General features: G+C 47.7%; 1 protein-coding gene and 1 pseudogene across 2 annotated transcripts in view; one reads left to right on the top strand and one right to left on the bottom strand.

Annotated features, from left to right (window-relative positions):
• LOC149326674 (protein artichoke-like) overlaps window positions 1-25,578 on the top strand; it is a 269,121-nt gene that overhangs the window by 118,709 nt on the left and 124,834 nt on the right. Inside the window, exon 1 of one of the 2 annotated variants that reach the window (XM_089563881.1) lies at window positions 13,911-14,787. The exons of the other annotated variant lie outside the window; for it this stretch is intronic. Coding sequence (XP_089420007.1) covers window positions 14,120-14,787 — 668 coding nt within the window. The 5' untranslated portion in view covers window positions 13,911-14,119. Of the gene's footprint in view, window positions 1-13,910; window positions 14,788-25,578 lie in introns of those variants that run through there. 2 annotated transcript variants of the gene reach the window in all.
• LOC149326676 (uncharacterized) lies at window positions 7,807-9,415 on the bottom strand (annotated as a pseudogene).

The raw sequence follows: 25,578 nt of genomic DNA, 5'->3' as shown, positions 1-25,578 counted from the left end.
TTTAACAAAGTCGGTTGCTGGTGCGATGTACAGTCTTTGTCAAAAGTAACCAGGCTGCATGGTTTGCTTCTCATTCGTATAGTAGACCCCTGACGCCTTCCCTAAAGATCAAAAACTTCTTTGAAGGTAAAGGCAGGGGTTCTTCTTACCATACAGAGATTTAGAGCTTGAGGGCTGGCATAATAGCTTTACTATAGGACTGAGAAGTAAATCGTGCAGCCTGGTTACTTTTGACAAAGGCTATACTTTACCGCATAATCAGTGCGTTCAGCGATGCATTGTCAGAAGTCATTCCCGCGCGAGCAGCTTCATCAGCTCTAGGTACCCTATCATCGTCTACTGTCCTCCGTCCTATGCAACTGTCGATAATATTCAACCAACCATCTCGTCTGCTTCCACGCCTGTTGGAGTAAATGACTCTGACCCAGTCTCCCTTTCTAACGCTTCTCAGTGAGATACTGAAATGACATCTCCATCTCAGAAGCGACGTGCTTTCTTTTCTCCTTCTAAATCTGACCGTCCAGATGTCAAGACTAAGAAAGGTTCACCTGGAATTCGAAAGAAATCAGATGTGTTTGAAAGAGGCTGTTTCTGCCTCATTATTAAAGCAATAATCGTTGAGGAAATAACTGTACGCCAGTGGAATTGTCGCTCTATCTCATCTTTTGATCTTCTTTTCACAACTTACAGCAGCTTATCCTTAAACTTACTGCAGACATTACTTTACTACAAGAATCGTGGCTCCCTGTTAATCGTCCGTTCACAGTTATAAACTTCACTATTTAATCGTGCTAAAGTGTCTCATAAATTTATGCTACCCGATCGTGAAATGCTTGCACTTGAAACCCTTGCCCCGCATTGCGCCTCTGTTACGGTGGGAAATATGTACTTCCCGCAGGTGTCCGTAGGTCGGATGGGCGAGATATTTTACTGTGAAACAACAAAAGCGTTGCTTTGGCAGGGGGATTCATTCGCACCATGTTATATGGGGTTTCACCGCAGGCTATAGCGGGCATCTGCTTTGGTCTTGGATGTCACCAATTGATATGTGCTGTAAGAACAGTCGCGCCATAACTTACATGAGGGGAAATTCTCATGCAGCTATTGATTTAACATTAGCTGTTAATGTTGTAGGAGTATCTTCGTGATGAGTGAAAAAAGTTGGGCGGGTTGGTACTATCAGCGTCAATTGAAACGCGAACAAGCCAATTTAAACGCGAACAGCACGACTCGCAGATATTATACTAGGGAGGCAAAATACTTGAGCAGCTGGTTTTCCCATCGAAGCTGAAAAGACCGTTCTTCTGAAATATTAATAGGCCACGCCTGCATTTCATCTCCAGCCTCTAATATGCTTGATATTTTGTGCTCGCGTTCCAGTTGTTTTGTTCGCGTTTCATTTCACGCTGATAGTACATATTCATTATTGACAACAGCGCAAGACACACGGACAAAAGGGGAAAATAGACAAAGCCAGCGCTTGTTTTCTCTTTCCCCCCCCCCCCCCCCCGCTTTCTTTTGCGCTGTTGTGAATGAGTATCTTCTTTGTCTACAATTGACTACGGTACTTCCAGTGACCACTATGCAATCACTTTCACCATTAATTCCGTGCAGTCCGCTTATGCGACTGGTTCCGCACAAATATTTGTCAGTGCTCTGTTCAAGAAACTTTTAGGTCAGGCCTTCTCGTCTGTTGTCCCCTAGGATAAATCTGACCGGGGTCTTCAAGCATTAACATCCTTGCTGGGCGCCACTCGGTGATCGGTATTTACAGTTCAGACAGCCGTTGAAAATAAGACTCCTTCGAGCTTGTAGAATGAAGAATGCGAAAACTCCTATCGCCAGAGGAAAGCCGCATAAAAGAGCCTAGCATATAATCAGTGCCCAAAGAACGGGATAAATTACCACTTCATTGTAGCTTCTCTTCAAAGAACGATATCTAAGGCTAAAGATGAATACAATGCAAATCTGAACATTTATTTGTCTAACCCAGACAACCGCAAGTCTCTCTATAGACACATGGAACGTACTAATGTGCTTCCCTCCTTTCATATCGCTCAGTCCAAAGTATTGCGCCCTCAGGACGAAAAAGATAACTGGAGTCCATAGCTCAAGGCCTTGCTCCGCGTTTTCATGGTCGCACTGCCCTTTCTTCAACCCCATCTTCTCTGAATGCAGACTTAACTGAGGTCTCTATATCAGATTTAAATAAGGCGTCGCGTAACTAATATCACATATAGATATCCCCTGAAATCTGCACTCAGATGAAATGCGGTAAGATGCACTCATCTCCACTCAGATGAAATTTCCCTCCTGCGCGCCTGCCTCACGAGTCGGGTGTTTGAAGCACAGGTTTCGGACACGTGTCGACCACCAGCTGGCCATGACACACCCCGCGCTGGCCTATCGCAGCAAGTTTTTCACCACCACCACCTACGCGACCTCGCCGGTATTCTATTCACACTCCCAAACTGGTGACAGGCGTGTGTCCACACAAGTGTGAGGTTGTGCGCAAAAAGTGAACGCTGGGGCTACTCCCTCCTGGGCATGCAGGCCGTACAGCTATCGCGGTAGAAGCGTTCTTCAATACCACTTTCAGGAGGCGCTCGTTATATCAATACAAAATGCATATTCTGCTGTCTAAATATAGTACATGTGGGACTAAAGAAACCCCATTTGTTAGATTCCCAGCGCAGGCTGGAAATTGTGCTATCCAAACACCAGGATTTGCAGATAATTACCAGATGGTTTGCTTAATCACCTTGCGTTTAAGAGATGTACATAAGGCTATAAACTCTGGAAAAGAAATATGAGTGGTTCCAAGAGCAGCTTGCTTGATAATAGTTGGAGCAGACGCTACCAAGGTCAGTGTTGTGAGGAATGTTGCCAGCGGCGCTCGCTAATTCGCATAAAAAGCATCCCGTTTGCGTTATAAAAGTTGCTTAATTTGCCAAAAAATAAAAACGATAATTACAGCTAGGTGTGGCACACTATCAGAGAAAGCTACGGCCCTGTGAGCACAACTGTGTACATAATTTTATGAGGTGTACAGAACTGGGTTCATAGCGCCTGAAAGCGGCATCATCCTGCTGCACGCCACTACATACTGATTCTCTTCTGCGTCTACTCTCATGAACCCGGACGACTTCGAGGGCACTCACTGGTGCGAAAGGCCTCCAGTGCACCACGGCAGCTACAGGGCCAACGCAATGGGTGATTTCTCCTGCGACATCTTTTGCAACGCGACGGGGCGACACACGAAGTGTAGTCCTGTGTTCACCCTCCCTGTGTCATCCCGTGCGCTGGAAAAGATCCGGGAAAAGACGAAGAACAAAGCCTGAACTTTAGCCATGAGTACTGACTGCGCGAAAGTATGAGAAAGGCAGTCCTCGGTACCGTCCGCCGCGCTGCGCTGTGTAAGCAATTATTACGTCGATAAAGTTTTGAGACCTTGTCGGAAACCTGTCCCCCTATCGAGGGGATGCATTGTTTGGCCTGAAAACGCCAGCGCAGAATGGATTTCTTAACTCCACGCGAGTCAGTCAAATACGCTTCGTCGTTATTCGTGCTCCGATTCCCTGTGCAACAAGTGAATGAACAAACTCGATCGAAAGAATTTTCGAGAGAGCACGTTTTTGGGCGCGTCGGTCGTACATACTTAAAGAAGGTTTGGTTTGGTTTATGGGGTTTAACGTCCCAAAGCGACTAAGGCTATGAGAGACGCCCTAGTAGTGGAGGGCTCCGGAAATTTCGACCACCTGGGGTTCTTTAACGTGCACTAACATCGCACAGTACACGGGCCTCTAGAATTTCTCCTCCAAAGAAATTCCAGCCGCCGCGGCCGGGATCGAACCCACGTCTTTCGGGTCAGTAGCCGAGCACCATAGCCACTGAGCCACCGCGGCGGCACTTAAAGAAGGGAATTGCGCTAAAAAGACACGGACGAGAAAGGACACGGACGGGCGCAAACTCGCGACTGATTTTATTCATAAAGAACACAAATATATATATATATATATATATATATGCCTAGATGCTTATCCAATCATTGCCTAAGCGCACATGCCAGGAAAGTTTTCTCTTTCTTATACAATTTGATACTAGAATCGCTTACGCATTCATCACCTGATTTATCAATGAAAAAAGCCTCTGCGAGCTCACGGGCTACCTGGTTACGACTGCGCCTTAAGATTTTGGTTCTAGCAAGCAAAGGCTGGCATGCTTTATCAGGCGTAGCCAAAGTGCATGCGCCGCAATGTAAGGGCAAATTTGACCCTTTTCTGTTATTCATAGAAAGCTGATGTTCTCTTAGTCGTTCATTTATACAACGGCCCGTCTGGCCAATGTAAACGTTTCCACACGTCAGGGGAATTTCATACACAGCCCCGACAGAACACCTGACAAACTGGGTGGCGTGACGCTTCGTGCAGTCTCGCACGCATTCCTCGCCGGAGACAATCCAGGGGCACAAAGAGGGCAACTTGCGCGGGGCAGAAAAGAATGTAGATGCGAGTGTCGACTCAACCAAAGGCCTGCGCCGCTATTCAAATCGCGACGGCACTTTTGCCACTTATTTTGCCGACACTTTGTGCAAGGCGCTCGACGCGATTTCGTGTGTCCAGAGCATCGTTTGCAGCAGCTCAGATCAAGAACGGTGCAGAGGTCACTCAGTCACTCGAGCCGACATTAATCAAGGAGGAGAGAGAGCTGGCCAGTCCCCATTGCAGATGTTTTCAAGCTAGCCCACGTGCTCTGTGATGAGATCATACACTGCATGGGGGCCCCCGCTCGCGGTTTTTTTTCAGTGAGGACTACAGTAGGAGCAAGAGAGCCACGACAATGTCAGTGCCATGGCTTTTGGTTTTCTTTTTTTTGTGCAATGCATTGGTCGCCACTGAGAGAGACAGAGCAGCCCTGTGACCGAAGAGCAGAGAATTTAGCCGGCGTCTAAAAATCGCAAGGCTGGTCGAACGGTCTAGTTGGTTGTTCATATTACAAAAAAAACCGCTCCCCCTTAAGACCCGGACTGAGCAAGATAGGACCACACAGTCCTGTGTGGTCTTGTCGTGCTAGTCCGTATATTTAGGGGGCGGTGTTTTTTACAAATAAGTCTAAAAATCGCTGGCATGCTATTCTACGAAATGGAGATGTGCATAATCTGCCATATAAGGTAACAAACTAAAGTGGCTGTTTGGGCTTGTTGGCCAGTGATCATGGTTAAAGAATGCAGCGCGAAAAGACACGGACAAACGAAGAAGTGGACAGGACTGGTTCTGTAACAAAGTTAACAAAGGTAACGCGAAAGGTAACAAAGTTAACAGCGTTAAGATTGATGGAGGAAAAGATGCAAGATGAAATTAGACCTTGTCAAGAAGTCCAATGTCCTCTAAATAAGCAAAAAAAAAAGTTGATTGCATGTCTCTGTTGCCTAGGGCAGGCTAAGGCACCTAAAACACTGTCCATTCTTAGAGGCACTGGGAAGAACTTTTCCATGCAATGTTCGTAGTACTATCACGGATATCCCCGAGAACACTTGGGCCGAAAGAATTAACTAGGCGACAGGTGTACCCACACAGACGCGCATTTAATGCACCCTACATGACACAAACACTAGCACACAAAACTAACTTACAAAACTAACACAAAACACAGACTACCAATCACACGGCCCTGGAACACCCAGTCTACTAGCGTTCGGCGCTCGTGCTCACGGTTCAGTGCTGCTGATGCGTTGCATGGGCGCAGTCAGTGGCATCTGGGTAGGCGGTGACAAGGTGGCGTTCGAAGTGCTCAGGCTGGCGTCGCTGGCAGCGTCGTGGGCGGCGTCGTACGAGGTCCCAGTCCATGTGCACATTCAGGCGACGCTGGTGTTGTTGGCGTTGAGGGCACCACCCGGATGGGTGGCAACGGCGCTGGAGGCACCCCTGGCCGTAGCAGGTGGTTGCGTCAGCCGTTAAGACCCCGGAACGGGCTCAGGAACGGCACGAAGTGTACGGTGCGACGCCGTAGAACTCGAGATCACCGCAGCAGTAGCCGTCGTTGCTCTCTTCCAACCGAGGTGTTCCTGACCCGCCGGAACTTCCGCTTCACTGTTTCTCCCCCCCCCCCGTGCCACGCTCTTCCTAGCACTTTTTATAGCGTTGTCATTGGTACATGTCATCTTTGTCGTCGCCGTCATCGTCATCGTCTTCTCTTCTCCACCAATCAACTCTTCCCACCTCACCGAATACTTCTTCATCTTCTTTATTCTTGGATTAATACACGTCATGCTTATCTTCATCCTCGTCTTCTCCAAACTTCTCTAGTTCATACTTCTATTTTCAATTTCCTATTATATGTGACAAGAGCCCCCTCTCTCTAGAGTTCTTTTTTTTCATGAAAAACTGGTCACATCATCCCCATCTTCAAGCCTTCCAGCCAACCGACTATCTTCTGTGGCAACTCTGGACCCAGCACACAACACACCGCAGATGTCAAGCACACATTAAAATCACACCACTGACAACAAATCGCATTTACGGAACATTAACACACAATTGCCATTGTCCGTACGGTGTGCTTAATAAGCATGTTAATGTCCACAGCATTCTCGCCTGTATAAGCACAAAACAACAACAGCAGCAGCAACAACAACAAAGAGATAACTAAAACAGAGATAACTAAAGCTGTTTAGTTGGCTCTACTCATGAAGTCCGCTCCAACGTTATCTCTGCCCTTAATATATTCCACCTGATCTGAGTATTCTTGCAAGGCCAAACTCCATCTCATGAGTTTACTATTCTTCATTTTGGCCTTGGTTAAGTATTCAAGCGACTGATGATCCGTTTGAATTCTGAAACGTCTCCCATAAAGATAGATGTGAAATATCTTTACTGCCCATGCCACCGCCAAGCATTCCCTTTTCAACAGTGGAGTAGTTGCGTTCACTAACCGATAATCTCTTAATGGCAAAAAACACCGGATGTAGCATGCGAATCCCTTCTTGCAAAACTATGGCTGCTAATGCTCTGTCTGATGCATCAGTGCGAAGAACAAATTTTTTAACCAAATTCGGAGCAAGCAGAATAGGCGGTTTTGTCATATGCCATTTTAACATCACGAATGCGTTCTCATGTTCAGCAGTCCAATTCAGCTTATTGCTTGCACCCTTCTTAGTGAGTTCAACAAGTGGATCGGCTATGTGTGTATAATCGGGAATAAAGTCAAAGCAGCATCCCGTTAAACCCAGGAACGACTGACTCTGCGAATATCCCTCAGAGAGCCAGCATACGCGTCTCTGGACCATGGCTCCTGAGACTCTGGTTATCGTTATCTTGAGGGTCCCAGAGGTACGGGACCAACTTTTCCCTTTGGGACTGTGCGCTGGCACACGTCACACGAGCGAAAAAAGCGTTTAACGTTACTCTGGATACCTGGCCAGAACTCCTCGGTGATTCTAGACACCGTTTTGCCAACACCCTGGTGTCCGGCGATAATGGCGTCATATAATAAGCATAACACTGTCTCTCGCATATCTTTCGGTAACACCAGCTGTTGGACCCGCCTTCCCGAGATAAATATGCATTCCCTGTGCAGAAGACCACTTGCCAATTGCCTTCCCGAGATAAATATGCATTCCCTCTGCAGAAGACCACTTGCCAATTGCCTTCCCGAGATAAATATGCATTCCCTGTGCAGAAGACCACTTGCCAATTGATATTCGAATGATGTACGACTCCCCTTTCACCTTTTCCCCAACTCTTTCGAAGCACACTTTCAAGCTGCGGTCTTCTCTTTGCCTAATTGCAATTTCGCCCGGTGTTACGCTCAGAAACATCTAACGGGAGTAGAGAGCGGATGCTGCATTGCTCTGGCTGTCACTTGAGCTCTTGTCACCACTGCCAACGAGAAACTGACTGCCCCGTCACCCGCCTGAGCTGTCGTGGGCCTTTCCTCCTTTGCGCGTTGCTCAACGTCGCGCATCCTCCACTCGGGATCGGGGTCCTCGATACTTCTTGCACCCGTAATGTTTCCCAAGATCAGATAGTAAATTGGTTGTTCTACGCATTTTGCCACTACCTGTCAAGAATAATATGGCGTGGGCACTAGAATCCTGGCTTCGGGAAGGTATCTTACTGTGCAGTCTACAAGCGCGACGGCCGACGCCTCCCCTGTATGATCCTCGTCCTTCTACGAACCAAACCTCTGTTGGTTCCACTGTCTCTAAGCACCAATATAGGACGGTTCGCTATTTGTCTAACCACCACCGGCATTGCTGCTTTAGACTCGGTTGTTCCACTCACCGCCTCATTTTCCAGCGGCGGGAACTTCAGGTGGTGTGACAAGTTCTACCCGAGAGCCGACAACGCATGCAGCTTGGCCCTGCGTTCAATATCGGCACTCATCGACCGCAGGTCCTCTCCTCTTACAAAGTTTACACACAACCTGTGTCTTTTGGACAACGCTACTAGTCCGACAGTCAACTGCACTGAGTCCTACCTTGCCAAATGTTTTACTGGCGCCTTGGATGCACCGCATCTGTTTCTAGGACCTTTTGAGTTTCCGATTTTGCATTACTCATATTTCTCAACCCTTGAGCCACGAGGAATTGGTCTGGAGTGTCGGCAAACTCTTCCAATGAACACAACTTCCTTTCAGGAATAGCGCTAGCTTTGGACTGCAACATGCTAAAAACTGCCCTGTCACCAGCTCATCACGCAACCCTTCAAAACTGTTATCTGTGTTTGACATATCAAGCCACCTGTCGAAATAAGTGCAGGAAAATTGCTTAGCGGTTTCAGAATCCTCAGGGTTCGTGGTGCGAAATCTCTCGCGATGACCCTCTGCCGTAAGCCTGAATCTTTGGAGGAGTGCCTTCTTGACTTTCTCGTATTCCATATCGCCTCCCCGACTAAACAGATGCTCACCGCCGTGGACCATTCACTGCGCTCCCAGCCTTGCCCCAAAGCTATCCGCTCGAATTGTTGCAGATATGAGTCCAAATCATCTCTTTTGTCATCAAAAGGAGCTATCAGCTTTCTTGCACAAATTGTGGCCGGCCTAGGAGATTCTGCACCCGCTAATGAACGCTGATCATCGCACGTGATCTCCTGACATCCTGCCGCGACATGTGCCTGTTTAGAGAAAAGAAACTCCTTCTCCCGTTCAATCCTTCTTTTCTCCCGTTCTTCATCACGTGCTTCCTCCTCTTTGGCATGCGCTGCTTGTCATTCCTCCTCCTCTTTTGCACGCGCTGCTTGGCGTATCTCGCGTTCCTCTGCCGCTTTCTTGCGTTCCTCCGCCGCTCTGGCATCTTCATGCGCCTGTGCTCTTTCCTCTCTCTCTGCCTCTTTGCCTCCTCGTCATAGAGACGCATCGCCTCTTCCTTGCTTAAACCTAGCTTGAGAGCCAGTTCTAACGTTTTGGCCAACTCCATATTTTCTGCTGTCGATAGATCGGAAAGATCCAAGACAAAACAAAAAGAAACAAGGAAATGATTCCTGGCACAGGCTCGCCACTTTGTCACGGATCGCCCGAGAACACTCGGGCCGAAAGAATAGACTAGGCGATAGGTGTACCCACACAGACGCACATTTAATACACCCTACGCGACGCAAACCCTAGCACAGAAAACTAAATAAACTAACACAAACACAGACTGCCAATACACATGGCCCTGGAACACCCAGTCTACTAGCGTTCGGCGTTCGTGCTCACGCTTCGGTGCTGCTGATGCGTTGCATGGGCGCAGTCAGTGGCATCTAGGTAGCCGGCGTCGAGGCGGCGTTCGAAGTGCTCAGGCTGGCGTCGCTGGCAGCGTCGTGGGCGGCGTCGCACCAGTTCCCGGTCCGAGTGCCCGTGGAGGCGTTGCTGGCGATGTTGGCATTGGGGGCACCACCCGGATTGGTGGCAACGGCGTTGGAGGCACCCCTGGCAGTAGCAGGTGGTTCCATCAGCCGTTGACTCCCCCCGCAACGGGTTCAGGAACGGCAGGAAGTCTACGGTGCGACGCTGTAGAACTCGAGATCACCGGAGCAGTAGCCGGCGTTGCTCTCTTCCAGCCGAGGTCTTTTTGACCCGCCGGAACCTCCGCTTCACTGTTCTTCCCCCCCCCCCCCCCCCCGTGCCACGCTCTTCCTCGTACTTTTATAGCCTTGTTGTTGGTACACATCACCATTGTCTTCGTCATCGTCATCTTCTCTTCTCCACCAATCAACTCTTCCCACCTCACCGAATACTTCATCTTCTTTATTCTTGGATTAATACACGTCATGCTTATCGTCATCCGCGTCTTCTCCAAACTTCTCCAGTTCATACTTCCATTTCCAATTTCCTATTATACGTGACAAGTACACGCGCTCGTCAGCGTATGCGGGGCACTCAAGCAGGATGTGTTCCACGCTTTCGATCTGGGCGCAGTTGTCACAAAGCGGACTGCTCATTTGACCGCAGCGGTATCGCAAGCCGTCTGTAAATGCAGCATTCAGGCGAAGTCAGTGATAAGGAGTTTCCAAATGACGAGGAATTTTGGTTGGGAGTCTTGATCCGAGATGTGGGTCGATGGTGCAAAGAAACTGGTATACTGATGTGTCGGCAAGCTCCAGAGCCAATACATTTCTTCGGAAGTATATCTCATAGCCATTGGGGACACATCATATTTTGTGAAGAGTGCCCGAATATATCTCCGATATTGGAGGCCTTTGCTGGCTCTTTCATCTGCTTTTTCACTGGCCAGAATGCTACAGTGGGCTGGTATCCACTGAAATGTTATTCAGTGGCCTGCAAGAACAGCCAAATGATATAGATACCCGATGTGAAGGGTAGTGGCCTGATAATCGGTTTTCTTGAGCAGGTTGGACGGGATCTGCGGAGATATTTTGTGGCCCGTAAAGATAACCCATCGGCCGGGGGTTCAGCTAAGGATATAGGAAACAGCTTCCTTAATGCCGTGAAGCTCAGCTGTCGTGCAAGATGCATCCGAGTTGTAGGAGCCGCGTCTTTAGAGCAAGATGCCAAAGATTAGCATAATCCTGCCGGATCTGGGTTGTCTTCAAATTATAAGGAAACTTTAAAGCCATGCAGGAAACTCTGCGAGGTCCCTATTCCGGAAATGCACCCAGGTCAGTAGTGCGCGTGAGGTGTACGTAGCGGCAAGTGCTCCGAAACGAAGAGGGACTTGTTCGCGCGTACACTTGCACTTTGTTGTCCACAGACCGCCGCCGTAGACTTTAAAACTCAGATCAGCTCTCCTATGTGGGAATACGGCGAAAGCATCATTGCCACTCTGAATGGCAGGGGGAACTTCAGGGCCATAGGGAAGGCCGATCGATTGGGCAACAGGTGGGGCAATGGGGGAGAGAAGCACTTGTACGATCCTGCTTTTCTGGAGAGCTTTCAAGGAACTGGTGACATTTACACCACCGCTGAATCATTGAAAAGTAGCGATAGAGAATTGCAGCTTTAGAAATGGGCGAAACGGAGATTTGTTTGAAAATGCGGTTCCGCTGTGTCTTTGAAAGAAAGAAAGAAGTTTAATTACTCAAGAACACTTGATAGTGCTTAACGTTTCTGTACAAAACTCCTGAATTTACACAGTGGCTCTTACGTATTTTTTGTATAAAATTTAACGTGGAGTATTGTGCTGGGCGCTCTGCCAACGCAGGGTGTTCGCCATGCTATTTCTCACATTTGAAACCCGTCAGCAATGGAACTGCTTCAGTTCCAGGGATTGGAAAGCCACGCTGTAAAAAAAGTGTAGGCGAAGGGGAGAACTGGCCGGCGGGGCTCGGCGGGGGCCAGGTTCCATTTGTTCGCCTGTTCCTGCGGTTTGTAAAGTTCTCTTGCTGAAGGCGAAGAGCGTAACGGTAGATGCCGAGGTGACGCCTTTAATGGCTCCATTGTGCAGTCTTCTGGGCATTAATAATATTTGGTGGCTGTCCATGTCACCGCCTTAGTGAACAGCTTAGCAGACGACGCTCGCAGTTTAGAAAACTTGCTCTAGCATTTCTTCGTTTATTGCCTTTATAAGGCGCTTCCACAAAAAGACTTGCGATATCATCAGGTTTTGAAAGATTATTCTGTAATGCTCTGCAGCATCGAGAAATATGAAGCTTTTTTTTTTGCATAAGTTCATAGGAGAACAAAGGCGTGCAGAATGTCAAACACAACCTGCTGCAATCCGCCTGCTGGAAGGAAAAGCAGTCATAGCCGTCGCTTCTGAAAGCGGAGATGAAAAAGAAAGGGCCTGCCGCACTAAAACAATCAGCACGATTCGAAATTTATGTGCATTCCATGGGCTCTGTGGCGGGTTTGTGCTGAATAAATACAGAGGTTTTCTTCACGACTTTACAGAACTTCCTTCGTTTAAAAAACTGATTCGGCATATTCTTCTCCGTAGCTACCAAATCGAGTCGGGCGCTTGCCACCAGGCTGCGCTAATTTGCAATAATTAGTGACATTAGTTATTTTGCCAGATAATTATAATTTTTTATAATTGCCCATGTCCTCTGCGGCAGACACTTTACTGCGGAGGTCTTCTCTTTCGACCACTCTATAACAACGAATTTTCAGAGCCTTCGCTGAAACACTCGGCGCCTACGAATGCGTCTCCATTCAAGCAAACTTCGTCTCGTCTTCTCGTCCTGCATCCCTTTAACAAGGCTCCCGGCCAACAAGCCCGCCACCAAGCTCTCATCTTGTGTACTCAACTGTACCAATAACTTTCCAGTTACGCGCACTGTAATAAAGAATGGAAGAAGCAGTGGAGCGCTTGTAGGGATGACCACGGCGCCGCCACCGATATGAGACCCTCTATCGTCCCTCGTAGCGCGTATGACAACACGCCTCACATTCAGCGCTCATTGTTCGAGAGTGAGGTCATCGAGTTTCCAGTTGGAACAATCATACACTACACTGACTGCGCTTGGGATTATGCAGGCGTATTTCATTAGTTAGTATGTCCTTATCTGCTTAAAATTGTTTCGCCGGGACTTATTCATTGGTGATCTTGGCATGACGCATATAATCAAGAACGACTATGCTTGGTTTTCTTTAAATTGCGATCTACTACTTGCAAAAACAAGCTTTCAATAAGCATATTCACGGCAACATGCGCCGATATATAAATCTAGGACACCTTAAGCACTGTGATCGCAACTTACTTAGTCTCGTTGATGAACGCTATTATTGGGGTTTATTCCTTCTGATTTCCATTATTTCCGGTCTCTTCTTTTTTTAAATACCACCTATGCATTTTGTTTCTAAAACTATTCTGCATGCATTTTTGAACCTATGTTTGTGTTTGTCTTTGTTTTTATATATTAACACAAGCGACAGGCTCCAAACAGGAGCATGTGAGTTGGACATGTTGGACATGCATGAACTTATAAACAAGTGGCAGACCTAAGAATAAATAAAACGTTAAAGTACAGTTGGCAACAGCACTTAAGAAGCAATTACAGTGAAACAAGTAAACATTTGTTCAATATTCAGTACGTGAGTGCATGGAAATCGGTCAGAAATGAGTATAGAAGAAAACATTAATATATTTAGGTACATGTTATACAATACTAAACTTTTTTTTGTGGAAAATGAACAGGATGATTAAAGACTATTAGGATGCGCTGACTTTCGTATTTCTGAACGCGGTAGAATCTCTGGTGTGCATAAGGTTATCGGAAAGACTGTTCCAATGACTAAGACGTGGGACGACAGACATATAGAACGTCTTGCTACAGTAAATTAGCCGCATAAACCACATGTAGTTATGAAGGCGGTATGATGTACTGAATTGTAATATCTGACGAATTATGTTGCAGATCTCACGTTTTGCAAAAAATGGTAGAGCTTTATTTCTCAGTATGGCGCTAACTTCTGGACTCAGCGCATTCTTTTAAGTAACGGTGGCATCAAATAATTTTCTTCCAGACATCGCTTAGTGTAATAATTGCGCTCAGAAGGGCCAACTGCAGATAGCGAGTTGCTCAGATCGCCGTGGCTGCCGCTGTGCGGGAGGCACGGCGCGCTCCTCCCCTCACCCCCGCTGGAAGTCGGCGCCTGATAAGCTCGGCAGCTGAAACTACACACGCACCGCGGCGGACGGGGCATTGTTCTTGGAAACGCAGACGTCGACGGGCGAACGATGCGGGCGACCGTCCTAACTGCCGTCGCTGCTCTGGCGGCTGCCTGTGGTTGGCCGGCCCGGGCCTCCCTGTGTCCGGAGGGAGCGAATCTCTTGCCCTGCCGCTGCTTCGAGTACGCCATCGGGCTTCGAGTCACTTGCACGGGCATACGGAATCCCCGCCAGCTGGTCGGGCCTTTCACTTACCTGCGCGACTACGAACTCAACTCGCTGACGCTGCAGGACGTCAACTTCTCAATAACGGTGCACCTCTTCGAAGGCCTCAAGGTCACCATCATCAGGATTGTGAATTCTACGTTCCACATCCAGGACACTCCGATCCACGGAGGTTCGGACACTACTCTCGTGCTGGGTGCGAGGATTAATTTCTTGGATGTCCGCCACACCGACCTGGACCTTGGAAATGCTCACCTAGCGGCGATGAACAGCCTAGAGCATGTCATGGTGGACACCAGCACCATCGAAGTGCTGCGAAGGAACTGGTTCCACGGCCTGACGCACCTCAAGAGCTTTGCCATTGAGAATACTCGGATTGACCGTGTGGAGGAACAGGCCTTGTCGGGACTGGACAGTGTGGAGGAGATTAAGCTACCTGCAAACAAGCTCCACAAGGTGCAGCGGAACTACTTTCCTAATTTGGCCTCCAGTCTTCGGTTCTTGGATTTCAGGTAATTTCCCCTGCTCAGGTTGTCTGACAGTGCAAGTTAGTCCATGTGCCAACCTAAAGGCGCCGTGAAGGTTTCAACGGCTCGCATCACAAAGAAAGCTCTTGGCGGGGCAGACTGAACCCGATTCACCGGAAGACTCGAGGGACAAAGAACAGGATCGGCGAAAATTAAGTGCGATCGAGCTGAATACGCTCGTGAGAACAATGCCAACTTCGCCGAAACCTGAAGCAAGTCGTTTTGCGTATAAACTCGAGTTTTTGTGTAGCGGCCGTTGTTCAGAGGTGAAACTTTTGCACTCCCATTCACATGGACAGGAAACTCATGAAAACGTATGCGGCCTACCTCGCGTGTGTTGGTTGGCGAGCAACCCTCCTCGATTTTAACTGGTCCTTTTTATGGCACTCACTGGCTCAATCCGCTACCATCGGGGCGCCTGAATACGCCTCCACTCGTAATTTGGTTTAACCGCATTGATGTCCCCAAACAATCGAACTGGAACAAAGACGGCAAAGAATGCGCTTGATACACGAATTTTTTAGCTTGTGACGTCGCCGCGCTATTCTTTATTGTTTTGTTTTCCGCAATCATTCCGCGATTAGGCATTCAGGAAAACACAGTTCCCTCGTTACAAGAGCCCAACCACTCGTGGACTCATCGAACTTCTGTGCCGGCCGTGGTGCTGTGCCGCTTGACTGCGGCGGTGGGGAGGGGGGGGGGGGGGGGGGGGGGCAGAACATGCTGTCATCTACAGGAACACTGAATGTGTGTGTCACATACTAGATGGGTGTATTTGTTCTTGCTGCCAAACTTGTCAGGTGCTGAAACCGTTCTCAAACTACCTGCTACGGGGGCCACCAGTTTAGATCTACGGCCGCAGCAGGCCACCGGTTGGAGTGAGCAACGAGAATTGCCAGCTAAGATCGAGATTACTAAACACATGGCTGATATGAAAACGAGGGCATGCAAAGAATCAGTGAAGGGAGCGACTGCAATGAGTGCACACTCGCTGTCAAGGGTTAATGGAGAGTGGCACTGCGAAACAAAAGTTAATTTCTAGCATTCAAGTCGCATGTACTACGATCTGGCGGCGCACGTTCTCTATATCTCACACAGGGAAGTATGTGGGGCATACGCGCGCGAAGGCATTGGATTAAGTTCCTTGGCTAACACTGCGTGCCTTAAATTTATACCTGCCGGTGAACTTCCGACTGTTGACACCTTCACCTCGTGCACGAAAACAAACAAAAGGGAAGTTCGTGGACCAATTTTTAATTCGTAGCATCATCATATATGTACAGAAATATTTCTATGCCTTAAAGAGCAGCCTGGACGCACTTCTGTACTCGCGAAATATTGCGCGACACTTTGACGGCAGAATGCTGTGCACTGGCGGGCGGTAATGGCTGCTCCACAGTGGAGCCACGTGACCACAATGCTGCTCTGAGGGAGCATGTGCGCTTAATAAGCGCGAAGAGGTGCTGAACAGAGCGTGTTGGTCGTTATATACCGTACTGTACTCGAATAATCAACGCACTTTTTTCCCCAGAGATTTCCGCAAATTTGGCATGTGTGTTCATTATGCAGGGTAAAATATTCGAAACTTGTGATGTGCTGAAAACGGAACAGAATGTAGGCTAAAGGAATGCATACTTCGTCCAAGTGCTTGAATCTCGATGTTGAAACTCTTTGTACTACTATTATACCAGTTTATTCGTAGCCCATTGCGCTGAACATGTGACCTCGCGGCTGCCAAAACGGCTAGCTGGCCTATTCAACCAGTGTCGACAACTTTTTGCCAGGAAAGCAAGCAACACTGTGCAAGCGTTGAGAGTAGACTTAATTTGATTTCGTTTGATTTTTATTTTTTATTTATTTCACACTGGAGATCGTGTTACTTATCCAAGCCGAACAAATACAGATGTACAGTCGTGAAAAATATGAGTGGGGAACACAGTTGGAACATTCATTTATTGATTACTCCGTTATTATTTGTGACAAGCGCAGTTTTTCTCTCTCTTTAACTAGTTTTCGTCTGCGCCTACAATATCCCAATGTCGTTGTGCAATTTAGTAGAGAAATAACCAAGAAATTTGCAATTTTCTGCGTGAAGTTTGTTCCCTCTCATATTTTTCACGACTGTACCCCCTTTGCCAAAAGTAACCGAGCAACAGGTTTTTGCTTCTCAACTGCATAGCGGAGCCTTCAAGGCACCCGTAATAACCGAAAGGTGTCAGAACATGAGAGCAAGGGCTCATCATACATTGCACAGATTCATAGCTTAAGGGCTGCCATGAATGCTTCGCTACGCGGCTAAGAAACGAACCACCTGTGCCGGGTTACTTTTGGCAAAGACTGTGCATATTACAGACCCAAGGCAGCAAGCAAAAGGAACAACTAAAAAAAAAGGCAGCATGCAGAACGACTATGCGCTGACAGTCATCGTGTCGGTGAATTCCACTCCCTTGTGGTACGCGGGACAAATGAAACAAAATGCACTATTCAGCCTAGTCTGCATTTGCAGCTTCCATCCTATTTGAAACTCGCCCACGGGCAACAAGGCAATGTATGGAAAGAAAAATGATCGGTGTACAAGGTAGAGTTGCGGGGTCGCACATTGTAGGAAGCAAACGCGTGTGCACGTTATCTAGCTCAGATTAGAGAAAGGAAGTGCACTTGTCTAAGACACGTATGTGCTGACCTATTTGGAAGAGCGAGCCAAGGCAGTCAGAAATAGTCGGGAACAAGATTAGGAAACACTTCGCGGCGATAGGGTGGAGACGGCTGCCGCTGGGCAAGAGGAACAGAAGGCATCTGACCATTGTCCTGCGCACCTGAAAAAGCGACCGAAAGAGCTTTTGTTTCGAGGACAGCGTTTAGCCGCATTTTCCCACACAGAATCTCTCAGCTGATACCAGTGTTTTCATTAGCACGCACGGAACACAGCATTTTGGGCATACTCCGGTTTCCGAACAGTTTCTACAATATGCGTAAAGTATTGGAAAATTTAATCAGAAAGATACACAATTTTTTACAAGGTTATCTCTGGAGCGTTGTTATTGAAGGAAGAAAAAATGCTGGTAGCCTGTAATCACGACCTCCGCAAAAAATTTGCCTGCGTAGCAAAGGTGCATAGACCTGCTGGGAATTGCGCGTCCAACGTTGGTGCGGATAAAAATGCTTGCGTGTAAGAATGTTTCATGATCACGATACGCGCTGCAACTCTGTGGCTTTACATGTGTCGCGTAATAGTTCCTTGCTCGGAATTTTAGTGGGCATAAATATCGCATCTGTGTTATGGCATAATGCAGCAGCTGCCGCACTTCATTTCAGCAATTTCGTTTGTGCAACCTATCGAGAAAAAATAATATTGAAGCGACCAACCTCATTTACGGGCGTTGTCGTCTTCAGCGGTTAGTATCAATTCTAAGCTTAATTTTTTGGTGGCACTTTCGGGTACGCTTTGAGGGCCTAGGCATTTCCCGCGACTAGTTTTTCGAGTTACGGCCAGTTGTTAACACGAGATTGACCAGCTGAACTATTTTTTTTTACTGACATTGCAAGCGCCAGCACTCACACTAATGCCGGTACTTATTGGGCTTTAGTTAGTAACTGGTAGTTTCTCAAGAATGTAGCTCTTGTTTATGCTTTTCCGCGTCAAGTGGGCGTCAGGACCTTTCAATGCATGTCACTTCCCGTGCGGAAAATTTCAGCCGGCCTTCACTATTTAAAGGCCTACTTGACCGAAACTTTACTTCGGCTAATTTTGCGCTGGATATAGTGTGCATGTTATTAACAATATTTATATTTAATATTAGGGATGTGAAGCGTCTAGAATTTTAGTTAGAAGCGTTCAAAAACCTCTGTAGCAGACGACGCAGTCCCCTAGCGGTGTGCTGGATAACTAACAAACCTGACCGGAAATGACACACACTTGAGACATCGGCATCGCCGGCTCGCCAGTTTCAGGCGTTCTGAAGTGCGTGCGCGCCCCTTGTAAGCTCTTCTTCTGGCGCGTTTCTGGCTGTTTTCACCGCGAAGCTCGATGGTCTTCGAGAAAAATAAACTGCTGGCATCATGTCGACGAAGTGCATGGCCGCGGAAGGGAATACGAGGAATGCGGAAAGCGCCATGTATACCTCTCGGCCACTGCGCTTCACCCCCGATCTCGAAAGCTGGTGTCAGCTGTCTGGAGCTCAGGTTTTAACGTGAATTCCCCTCTCTTCTTCAAAAAAGATAACGGTGGGTAACTGACGCTTCTGCCTCGCGCTAACCCCTTTTGTGGGTTGGGCTTTGTCAATAGACCTATCCCGGTCTACATCATGTTTCTGGCCCGATCGGCAAAGCATGCCACGAACCGGGTTATAATTCGGAGAAGAAAGGCTTCGAGGCGTCTCTAATCGGGAGAATAAAGAGGAGGGCGGGGGGGGGGGGGGGGGGGGGGCGCTTGTCACAAGCCAGCTAAGCCGGTTCAGAAGTTAAAGTGGACGGCTTTGCTCATCGAGCAACGCCCTTTTGACGGCACGTTGTTTACACCAGGCAGAAGTCTAAGGAGAGGTCTGCTTCTTCTGAAAAGGAATCAACATATGCACACCCGTTTATTGCAGGTACAGCTCTGCCCAATACGCAATAATGCCGTCGTGCGCCGAGTGTATCTGCTGCCTCGAAGATTTGCAGGCCGGGCTGAGAATCCTGGAAAGCCACATGAGCGTTACTGAAAACGTCGACTTTCTTACTGCCTCACGCCATTCATACTTGAGGTCGATTACAGGAAGCTTCAGCGTTACCATTCGAGGCGCGTCTCCAAGACACCAGAGAACTGAACGCATGTTATTTGAATGATAATATTTTCAAAGAATTTTGATTATACGTTCTTCATTATTACTCAGTCGATAGAGACACACTGCCTACGGTAATTTGCGCGGTGGGCGTATACGGTCGACTGGGGTTCGGCAACCACGTCGTCCTGCCCAGCTGTGTGGTTTGAAAAGATTAGAAAAACCTTTCCGTCCCTGCAGTACACGGGTTTTAAGTGGTTCTAGGTAAATACTGTAATGAACGCAACGCATAAGTTTTTGTTCATTTGAATCGGCATGTATTTCGCAACGCGCAGTGGCTTGCCCGACCGAGGCGCGCAAAGATGAACCAGCCCACCATCGGCACCGCATTGATGCCACGGTCCTCGAAGAGAAAAATATATATTTATTTTGCACCACAAATTTTGCTTCTGGCATATTCTTTCGCTTAACGCAGCACTTAATTCTCTTAAGCTCTCTTTTTAGACATCCAGCTGTTTTTATTGATTTAACTCGCGTTCACAGCACCTGTTCCAAATTTCTGTGCACAGGCAGGAATACCTTTCGACGGGGGAGAAAAATGAGAAGAAAAAGGAGAAGACAGGTCATTTTTTTTTATCAAGACAACAACCATATTGCACGCACAGCAGAGCGCACATGTGCTGTTGGCACGCGCGTGCCCGCTCAAAAAAGCTGACTTTATAATACAAGCACTTCTACTTGGCCGCCATTTGAATATGCTTCCTTCCTCCGCTATATCCGAACTTTGCACAAGCTGTAATCGAATACTGCCAGGCAAGCAGCGCTCACTAGCATTACGGCGCGATCATCTTCGCTGAGGTTGAGCCAAGACTTTTCTAGTCTACTGCAGCAAATAAAACACGTTTAAAACTTTTTCTACGGCGTTTCATTCGTTTTAAGTTGTGTGTTTTCACATATAACCAGTATTTATCGCACAAAGTGCTGCACGCGCTACCGGTACCAGCGCTTTGCTCCAGCCGCAACGAGCAGACGCTCTGAACCCGTCCGGACTAGTCTCAAACATGCGTCACTTCCGGCGGGCGGCAATGGCGCCCGTTTTTCCAGTTTCGGTATTGAAAACTCCGATTTTTGCGTGCCTTTTTCACCGTAACTGCTTGAAACTGGAGCCTAATATTTTGTGGGTAGCATAATACGGGGGTGTACTATGAAAAAACAACCTTTTTACGGTTTGAAAAATTTCGGTCAAGTAGGCCTTTAAGCACCAGTGGTGCAGCAAGCTTACTTATACAACAATGCAGTGTGGAAAGATCTTGAGCAAGGTTGTTGAAAACGCGAAAAAAAAAGAGTACGGTTGCCCTATGCTGCGCAGTTCGCAAAACTCAATGGCAGTGTGCGTAAACGTTGCTTGTTTTTTTTTTATTTTGATGTCCCTTTTTACTCTGCTTTATTCGCTTCCTGAACGGTAAGGTTTAGGTGGTGACCACTTAGAAAGAGCCATATTGCTACCATGAGCAGGGTGTGTTGGTGGACTAGTTGGTTTGAAAACCTGAACCATGGAGGAAGGAAAGAACTAAGGAGAAGCCCTGACGTCACTTTTTGTGAAGCCGCCTCGCAACTGGAAGTTGGCTCGTCTCTCCTTCTCCATTTTTCTCTCTCCTCACAATCTTCCTTCTCCGCCGAGCTTCGGGGCGGCGGTCGCGCGTGGCTCGGGTAGCTCGGGTAGCGCCGCGTCGCTTGAAGAGAAACTTCTGAATGTGTTGTGCGTAGTTGCGTTCGCTGCGTCGTCAGAGTGTTTTTGAGTCGGCCGTGGCTTAGCAGTGGACTGTCATAAGTCAGGATTGGTGTTTCACGCTGCAAGTCGCGTGCACGACGTTACAGTTTCTGAAGTGAGCATTTAATCGAATCATCTGCTTGCGCCAAGCGAAACGTGCTGCGCAACGTTCACTTGCGCACTTTGTTGAAAAGTAAGCTCCGTCGAAGGTAGTGGGCTGACACCGCGCACCCTTGGCGTCGTCGCATCTAGTCCGACTTGCGAGTGGTGCAATACTTACGCTGTTGGTGACAGACAAGCGTGAACTGAAGTGTAGCATGCAGTCTACCGAGTGTGTCATTAAGCGCAGAATTAAGAAGGCTATTAGTAAGAAATCTTCGTGCTGAGAGTGCAGTACGGAACATCGCGATGCAAATACGTGCATCGTACCTCTTATAATGTCCTCCTTTGCTAGCGCTAGACATTCGTTGAGCAATATTGATACGGGCAACTCGAGGAGTACATGAACCATAGTAAAAAACTGGATAGCAATTGCTTATCGAAAATTTTCATGATGCTTACCCAGTTAAAGAATTGTATACTTGTATTTTCATGAATCTCCAGGCTGACTTTTACAAATAAATTCATCTGTCTGCAAATCATTCAGGTTCTTCATGTAATTTGCACATGTTGCTCTTATATTGCATATATATTGCTTTCTTCATATGTTTGCTTGTGTGCTTGGCCTGTTGTGCTGGAGAATGCTTGAAGAACACTAGTGCATTTTTTTCAGCTAGCATGGCACAAAGTCAACAAGGGAGGAAAGAGCCTTAGGGTTCTTGGGAATGCCAAAGCTTCGACAAGAGCACTTGTCTTCGTGTGGGCGAAGACAAGCCCTCATGTCTAAATGCTGGCAAGAACCCTAAAGCTACAGCCTCCCTTGTTCAATATGCGTTTTCAAGAAACACATTTGATCTATGCGCAGTTGTGTAAAGTCTTTTTTTGTGGAGTTCATGTCCTGAAGCTGTGTTGTAGCTTTAAGAAATGCCACACTGAACACCTGTCACCAATTTATGTCGCCCATCTGGGGTCTTCAACGCTGTCTCTCAGCACATGAACATTTTTGCTTTTTGTTGCCAATGAAATGTGAATGCTGCAGCTGAGATAACACTTGCAACTCATGCTAAGCAGCTGAATACTGTAGCCTCTGCATCACCACAGCCAGTGAAGAAGCATCTGGCCTTCTTTAACAGTCTTGTGCAGCATTTAGAGCAATTAAGGTGAATATAACAAGGCACGTGCACTTTATTGCTTTGCTCATGTCTGCAAACTTTCACATATTTTATCGCAGTGCTAATTCGTTCCCTTTCTCTGTATACATTGGCTTGGTTTCTGTCTCTTGCATTAGTAGCACGTCATCCTGTGTTTGCGGGTGGCAGCAAGATTTCTTCTGTCAAAGTCGAGGACGTGCCCCCACCCCCTATTTTCATGTAGAGTAATGCATTCATGTACACACCTTTTGAGACATTTTTTTCTAAACATATTTTCGCTCTGCACTATCATTAGTTTAGTAGGATGACTGTACACTGCATATTTAGCTTTAGTGCTTATTTATGGCCTGTCTGCATCAAACATACATGGTCTAGATTTTTAAACTGTGTTAGCAGCAGGGCATCCTGTGTTTGCAGGTGGTAGCAAGTTTTGTCCTTCAAATTATGAAATGTCTGCAGGCCACTCTTGTGAACGCTTTGCTGCCAGAACAGAATATCTGCAGATCACAGCCAACAATTAACATTCATACTTGCATATTTTACCCGAAAAATTTGTTCTACTTTCAGTGCGGGGTACCAGTGTTTATACAGGTAGTGACATACTGATATTGTAGCACTACACTCCATATGTGTTCATTGGCTCCTTATGTTGGTCGAGAGAGCCTTAATAAATGTTTTTGACCAATATGCATTTGTGCTCAATGCATTACTTTGACAATTGGAGATATTAAACAACCACTGCATTGAAAGACAAATACTTTTCATATTATGTCGGCCACACTCGTTATACTATAGCCAGTAGAAAATAGGTGACCATGCTTGGAACTAAGGAAAAAATAAGCTACATTGGATGTGCACTGCATATTGTAACGAAGCGTAAGTCGGGACGGAACGGTGGCTCCGCCGCCTCGAAGAAGTTGACCAGCAGGTGTCGATGGGTTGCATGAATTAACTCGATTTATTTGAAATGGGCCTAAAACATCATTTAAACTGAACACACTGATACACAAGAGTAAATAGGAGTAAAAAATAACGTGGGCAGTCATACCAAGGGGGCGCGCAACATCTTCCGAGCAGTGGTCCCGAGCAGCAGGTCCGCAGCCGTTCCTCTCCTCTTCGCGCCAAAAACCCGCTCTTAAATACGTTTTCCCAGGATTCTGGGGACACTTTTAGTAGCCAATCGTAAATGCTGTTGTCGGAGCCAATGAGAAGGATTTCTTTAAAACAGAAGCAGCCAATAGCACGCCGGTGCCCACGAGGTTGTTTACTCGAGAGCACCGCGTAAATTCCACGAAGGCGTGCGCATTTCCACTCGGCACACAGACACAAACACACAAAACGACACCCGAAACACAGGGAACGCAAACCTCGCAGTCGCTGCACCACGCGACCCGCCGTCCGCGCCTTCAGCCCTCGCGGCTCGTCTCCGGCGTATCTGGTCGGCCGGACAGTGTGCCGCCCGAAGCAATCACTTCGCGCGACTCTCCTGCAAACCACAGGGGGTCCGCGCGCCCTCTCTGGTGGTCCGGACGAGGCCTTAGGAGAGCTCGTCCCCTCGCAGTTTACTGCGTTTTCCTCTAACTAAACATTCAAAGAAGGCCGGGGAGGGAGCCGCACAATGCCTGCTTACAGAGAGCCCCAGAGAAAACGGCTCTGCCAAATGTGAAGTGTGAGCCCCTCTAATGGCTTCCCGCACAGCAGCGAGCACACGGACAGCAACAGTCGCACCGCGGGGAGAAGAACACATTCAGCTTGAGATTAAGAAATTTCCGGGGATACAGTGGCCTCAGCAGGCAAATAACAGTGGTAATTGGAGAGACACTGAATAGGCCTTTGTCCTGCAGTGGGCGTCATGATGATGATGCCAAGGTGTTTAGTTTGCTCGCAATCCGATGAGTATGTTGACGATGAAGAAGGAACGCCGACCAAAGAAAAACAAAAACAGACGTTTCGGCTCCCGTACGGGAGCCTTGTTCACATTGAAATGAAGCAAGCAGCTGAGTGGCATTACATATGCTTGAAAAGAGGGCGCAGGGAGCGTGCGTAGATTTGGTTAAGATTTCCATCGTTGCGGTTGAGGGTGTGACTAGTAGTTTGGATGATTAATGATTCCAAGTGCAGGCGAGGGCGTAGCTTCTTTTCGGTTGAAAGCACGTGTGCCCGACCCCAGTCAATGTCATGGCCTGTAGATACTGCGTGCTCGGCGATAGCATGAGTATGTTGTGATCACCCTACAACATTCCGTGACCTAAACTGCCCACATAGGTTGCATTGGCCCATATGTTGTATAGGCGTAGGATGCCTGGGCCACTCTCATCATCACCATTTCAGCTTGACTACAACCGCTGCAGGGCAAAGGCCTCTCCCATATTTCCCCATTTAGCCCTGCTCTTCGCCAGTTGTGGCCACCGTGTCCCCGCAAACTTTTTAATCTCATCCGCCCGCGGCCCACCTAACTTTCTGCCGCCCCCTGCTGCGCTTGCCTTCTCCTGGAATCCACTCCGTCACCCTCAAGGACCAGCGGTTACCTTCCTTCGCATTGCATGCCCTGCCCAAGCCCATTTGTTCCTCTTGATTTCGACTAGGATGTCATTAACCCGCGTTTGTTCCCTCACCCACCACGCCCGCTTCTGATCTCTTAACGCTTATTGTCTTATTCTTTCTATAGCTCGCTGCGTTGTCTTTAACTTAAGCTGAACCCTCTTTGTTGGCCGCCACGTTTCTGCCCCATAGGTGAGTACTGGTAAGATGGAGCTGTAGTATACTTTTCTCCTGAGGGATAATGGTAAACTGCCTTTCATGATCTGAGAGAACCTGCCATATGCGCTCCACCCCATTCTTACTCTTCTAGTTATTTCCGTCTCATGATCCGGATCAGCGGTCACTTCCTGCCTTAAGTAGGCAGATTCTCTTCCTACTTCCAGCACCACGCCACCAATTGCGATCTGCTGTTCACTTGTTCAACTGTTTCATATTACTTTGGTTTTCTGCATAT

This window comes from Amblyomma mixtum, chromosome 10, assembly GCF_055824585.1.
Source record: "Amblyomma mixtum isolate Tamu chromosome 10, ASM5582458v1, whole genome shotgun sequence".
Lineage (NCBI taxonomy): Eukaryota > Metazoa > Arthropoda > Arachnida > Ixodida > Ixodidae > Amblyomma > Amblyomma mixtum.
Note: the sequence above shows the minus strand (reverse complement) of the source record. Positions and strands in the feature narration are given on the sequence as shown.